The 6,000-nt window shown below is 46.9% G+C and overlaps 1 protein-coding gene across 3 annotated transcripts in view; it reads left to right on the top strand.

The window, feature by feature from the left end:
* The first annotated feature begins 928 nt into the window (after window positions 1-928).
* The window catches only part of RASSF7 (Ras association domain family member 7), a 43,618-nt gene continuing 38,546 nt past the window's right edge, over window positions 929-6,000 (top strand). The window contains exon 1 of one of the 3 annotated variants that reach the window (XM_029582204.1): window positions 929-1,332. In XM_029582204.1, the coding sequence (XP_029438064.1) occupies window positions 1,230-1,332 (103 nt within the window). In that variant the 5' untranslated portion in view covers window positions 929-1,229. The remainder of the gene's footprint in view (window positions 1,333-6,000) is intronic. The other 2 variants (XM_029582202.1, XM_029582203.1) reach the window with 2 other exon arrangements.

Genomic DNA, 6,000 nt, shown 5'->3' with positions numbered 1-6,000 from the left:
CAGGTGTTACTGTCTACATTCCTGAGAAGGGGGGGGGGGGACATACAGGTTCCCACCATTTCCCCTACCCACCTCGTCTTACCATTAAACAGCTACCAAAGCATCCAGCCAGAATGAAATGCCACTGCCGCTCCTTGTGGCCTTAGACATATCACTTACCCCTCCGGTGCTTCAGGTAGCAACTTAGGGTCAGATTTACTAAGGCCTTTTCCCCATAGACACGGAATGTGGAAAAGCCCTTAGATTGCGGTTAGGGAAATGCCCACCTCACCTGCATGTAATCCACTTTGCAGTATGGTGAATGGCGGAATAGAAATAAATGACTCCACACAGGTTCTTGGCAGCCCAGTCCGTGCAGGTCACTGATGCAGTCCTGCCAGCGCACTCTGCCCAGTGAGCTTGTTTATTCTCCTCTTTGGCTCTCTAATATGTTATAGGACTCAGCAGACACTCCAGCTCCCTCCTTCATTTGCCCCTCAGCTGCGCTTTCCATTTTATGATAGTTTTGCTTGCCACTAGACTATTCGGCTATTCCAGGTACAGAAATCTTTTATCTTGATGCACCTTTCCTCTGCAACGTCAGATAAGGCCCCTTTGTTCTAGAATATTCTGATTCTCTTTCCATGTAATAAAATATTTGACAAGTTTTGTGTATCATAGCTCCCACATCTCTTCTTTTTTTTTACTTTTTATTTATAAGATTTCAATTAATAAAGCACAAACCTTTGTAGAGAAACAATAAGGGCTTAAGAGAAAAAACACTTTCAAGCATTAGCAAAGAATAAACAGTGCAGAGCTGGTAAGGAGTACAGAGGAGTGAGTGAGGAGAAAGGCACAGGGTAGTTTCAGGGATTAGTTTGTGTGCTGTAGCAGCCGAGTTGGGTGGAGGAAGGCGTTTGTAGTTGGAGGATTAGTTTGTACGGGTGAACTCCTGAGGATCGGTTGCTGGGTGATTCAGAGGGGGAGGAGAGCTCAAGTAGCCTCTAAGCCCCAGCACACAGGGAAGTTTACATCCTGAACCTGGCTGAGGCGTGGCCACGGCCAGCGGGGATCCGCTCCAGGATTTCGCTGGAGCCGTCGCAGGTGTAAAATGCAGTGGAGCAGGGGAACTGCATCGGGGCAGTGAGGAGCAGCCTGCGCGGTCTTTTTCTTTCAGGATCGGCGCGGTGTGATCTCGGGCAGAGGAGTTAACGCGCGGCCGATCCGCTCCTCTCTCGCTGGCATGCGGCATGGAGCTGAAGGTCTGGGTGGACGGCGTGCAGCGAGTGGTGTGCGGGGTGTCGGAGCAAACCTCCTGCCAGGAAGTGGTGATCGCCCTAGCGCAGGCCATCGGTGAGTGACCCGAGCGCCGCTCCCCTGGCCGAGCAGGCTGGACCTGCCTCGGCCCCTGCCGGCTGCACGGATGCTTACAAACGTTAAAACGAAGCAATCGCAGGGGGTTTTGGCTTTCCTGTCGAAATGGGGCACAAATTCAGCCAAAGTCCAACTCTGAGCCTAGAAAGCAGTAGGAGAGGGGAAGGGCGGCGGCAGCAGCGCCCCCCCCCCCCCATGACGGACAGGAGACTCGGGGTGGCAGGGGCCGTCTCGGGGAAGGAGTGCGGGGCAGGAAACCCCATGGGGAGGAGCCACCTGCGGTGGGTTGTGATAGGAAGGGGTGAAGTGCAGAGCCTTCGAGGTAGGGGGAGGATTGTGTGGCAGGGGCCACTTGAGAATGGGGAGGATGAGTGTGAGACAGCATCGGGCCGGGGCATGAGCTCCTTGTGGGGAGGTACAGAAATGCCTGAGGGCTGGGAGCCACCTGGAGCGGTGATGAAGAGGGAAGGTGCGAGGGGCAGAAGCTCCCTGTTGGAGTTGGAGAGGTCGTGAGGGACGAGGAGGAGTGTGGGGCAAGAGCCACCTTGGATGGGGGGAGAGAAGGGAGTGGAGCAGGAAACCACCTTGAGGTGTGGAGGAATAAGGCAAGTAGGCAGAACTATCGGAGGGGGGAGTGTGGGGCTGGAGCCACCTTCTGGGGAGGAAGTGGGGGGTTAGAGGGAAAGTGTGAGGGGCAAGATCCAGGGTGAAGGGACCAGAGAGAAAGTGAGAGGAGGAGTTTGAGGTACAAGCCAAGAGGATTAGTGTGGGGCAGGAGTCCTGTGGGGGATGGGAGGAAGAGTAGCCACCTTGTTGGGGAGAGGGAGGTAGAGGAGGAGTTTGGGGCAGGAGCCACCTTGGGGAGGAAAGGTTTGTGAGTCTGGAGCCTCTTGAGTGAGAGGGAGAAGTGTGAGGTAGGAGCCACATATGGGGGGGGAGGAGAGGGAATGTGAGGCAGAAGCCTCTGGTAGCAGGGGTTACCAGTGGGGGTGGGGCAGAGGAGGCAAGGGTGGCTGCTCTGGGCCTTGCACCACCATGACTAGTCCATCCTGAACACTCTTTGCTGATCCAGGGCCTCGTTGTGGTTGGCCTGCATCTGGCTAAGGTTACCCCAGTCTGGTAGGTAGGAGCTGGGTCCTCTGCCAGTGCCTGGAGGGAGGGAGTGGTGGGTCGTTTGGGGTCCTCTTGCTTGGAAACTACTGGGTCTATGGTACTGTAGGTAAGAGTTACTTTAGGGCACTGTGGAGGCAAGCGGACCAGGATTCTCCTGTGCCAGATGGGGTGAGATGGATGCTGCATTTTGGATCAGGGTCTGGGAAGGAACAGGAGATCTTGCTGAGCATTTTCTGGGGTAGTGTGTTCAGTGGCACCTGTGATGGGACGTGCTTTCCATGCCTGGCCTGCATGTGGCTCTGACTCATGTGCACAAGCATTGGGCATTGACCAGGATGGGAGGATCATGCACATTTTATGTGCCTGCTAGATTTCAGTATCTTCCATGAAAGTGTTGGGGGCTGGGCATTAGCTCTTTAGTTGGTAAATTTATGTACTGTGAAGCAGGGACTGCCACGGTATTCTTTGCCTCTGAATTAGCCAGACAATTTTGCAAGTGATTAATCCAGGTAACTAGCTATTGTCCCTCCCTGAAAGCACAGCATCAGCTGCAGTGGAAACAACTGTTCAGGTTAGGGGAGGAAAACATATATATATATATATATAAGTATGCATTGAACAGTTCCATGCAGAAATCTTGAGGTGTAGAGTGGAATAGGTTCATTTTTTTTTTTTGTATCCAAGTACCTTGAAGTAAAACTCTTCCCTTTTTTTAATATTAGCTACGAGATCTTCAGGTACAAATGCCCCATGAATTTTGCTGTGATGCTATGGAAAACGACCTTTAATATTTAGGCTGTAGTTAATTCCAGGGACCCTCCTTTCTCACCCTCCTGGAAAGATGTTAGTGTTAAAAAAATGTCATGTAGATTAGTACTGCTTGTGCGTTCCTGTTCGGAGCTTGCACTGCTGCGGTCTATTTATTTTGGATTTATATTCCTGCTTCTGCCTTTCAGCCATTTCAAAGTGGATTACATTCAGGTCCTGTAAGTATTTTCTCTGTCCCCAGAGGGCTCACTATCTCCTGGGAGATGCATCAAGCCACAGTAGTGCTCTAATATGTTTTAAACAGCATATAACACAACAATATCATGCGATATTTTGCATCACCCTGCCCAGGTTTCCTCCCCCAGTGTAATGAGCTACTTTGTGTGTGACTTTCATGCATGTATAATGCAAATGCTTGCAAAGCAGCTCATTGCTAATCAATTTCATGTTAATATTTTGTGGCAGCTGACCAAGAAAGTGCTGGGATTCTGATAAATGTAATGTTAGAGCCCCCGGGACCCTAACAAATGTCCCAAGGCCTCCGCCTTACATTTAAAGGGCCACTATATAAAAAAAAAAAAGTATTGCAGCAAAAAAAAAATTTGTGCAGCGGTCTGCCACTGGAGGTAGCCTCGCCCTCCAAAAGTAGAAAAATTAATTTAGTGCTATGCATGGCGATGGCTCCCCAACCCTGTGTTCAGTTAAGTCCGTACCCCCCACTGATATAGGGCCTCCAAGGACCCACTCTCACCCCAGAGACCCAGACAATAATTGTTGGTATAGTGCCCTCTCCCATAAGAATAAAAAAAAATTCATTGGTGGTGGGGTGGGATCCTCTCCACCTCCCCTCCTGTACCCCCAAACCTTGAAAAACTGGGTGAAGTTCACACGATGGCGCCTGGGGCATCCTTTTTCAAAATGGCCCCAACCTGACCTTGCCCCATCCCGTGATAGAGGCAAGGTCAGGTCGGCACCACTTTGACAAATGGCACAGACTGGGCCTTGGCTACGCTTGTGCTCATAAGTTTACATACCCTTGGCAGAATTTGTAAGATGTGTAGCATTATAAGAAAACACGAGTGATCAGGTGTTGTTTTTAATGTTTCAAATTAAACTATTATGTATCATAGAATAGCAATAAAGTAAATAATAAAATGGTCCTGTTACTGAGCTATATATATATCACTGGGCTTTAAGCTTCTGCAAGGTATCCTAGTGAAATTCCTCCCAAAGAAGACTGGCAAAACATGGCTGTGTCGGGACTAATGCTTAAAGAGGGACTATAAGGCTTGAGAATTTTATAACTAATACAGTGATAATAGCATAAAACTAATAAAGATGTTACTCTGAACTTGACATTTTAGAAATCTCGTTATTGCACCAGATTATCAAAAGTATTAGTTTTGGATTTAAATTATTTCCCCCACATTTCTTTGTTTACATTTGCACCTGTTCAAAAGTTTGCATACCCTTGAATGTTTGGACTGATAAAATACTCAAGTTGACACACCTGTGCTTTAATTGATTCTAATTAGTGTTTGTGTATAAATAGTCAATGAGTTTCTTAGCTCTTGAGAAAACCTTGTAAATTTCATCCAGGGCTGTACTGACTCTGGTTATTGAAGTGTGGTGAAAGCAAAAGAACTGTCAAAGGATCTGTAAGCAAAAGTAGTTCAACTTTATAGATCAGGCAAAAGATATATATCCAAAGATTTTGAAAATGTCAATCAGTACTGTTCAGACTCTGATCAAGAAATGGAAAATTATTGATTCTTTTAATACCAAGCCATGGTAGACTAAGAAAGATTTCAGACATCTCTGCTAGGAAAATTTGTTGGGATGCAAAGAAAAACCCACAGCAACTTCTCTGAAACAAAATGGTGTGAGTGTTTCAGCATGCACAATAAGGAGATACTTGAACAGAAATGGGCTGCATGGTAGAGTTTTCAGGAAAAAAAAAAAAAAGCCATTGCTGCACCAATGCCACAAAATAGCCTACTTAAAATATGCCAGACAGCACCTAGAGAAGTCTCAACTTGTGGAACCAAATAAATTGGGGGTGATAAGACCAAAATTGAACTCTATAATCACAACCATAAACACTATGTTTTGAAGCATGAAGATGGGTTTCTGCTGTTCTGGGGCTATGTGAGCTATAGCTGCACAGGGAATTTAGTTAAAATTGATGGCAGGATGAATGCAGCATCTTATCAGAAAATATTGGAGGAGAATTTACATTCATCAGCCAGGAAGCTCCACATGGGGTGCATTTGGACTTTCCAGCATGATGATCCGAAACATAAGACCAAGTCAACTCTTCAGTGGCTGCAGCAGAAGAAAGTGAAGGTTTTGGAGTGGCCATCGGTCTCCTGACCTCAACGTCATTGAACCTCTTTGGGGAGAACTCAAACATGCAGTTCATGCTGGACAACCAAAGAATATACAGGATCTGGAGGCTTTTGCCAAGAGGCATGGGCAGCTTTATCACATGAGAAAGTTAAAGAGCCTCATTCACAACTTTTGCAAAAGACTGCAAACTGTCATTGATGCAAAAAGGAGCAATACACGATATTAAGAACTAAGGGTATGGAAACTTTTGAACAGGACCATTTAATTATTTCCCTTATTGCTATGGTTTGTTTAATGATTGTGCTATTCTGTGATAACTAATAGCTTAGTTTTTAATGTGTTTCAGATTAACATGTTTTGTCTGATCGCTCATGTTTTCTTAAAATGCTACCCATCTTACAAATTCTGCCAGGAGTA

This window comes from Rhinatrema bivittatum, chromosome 17 (genome assembly GCF_901001135.1).
Source record: "Rhinatrema bivittatum chromosome 17, aRhiBiv1.1, whole genome shotgun sequence".
Lineage (NCBI taxonomy): Eukaryota > Metazoa > Chordata > Amphibia > Gymnophiona > Rhinatrematidae > Rhinatrema > Rhinatrema bivittatum.
This window is presented reverse-complemented; position numbering and strand designations above follow the sequence as displayed.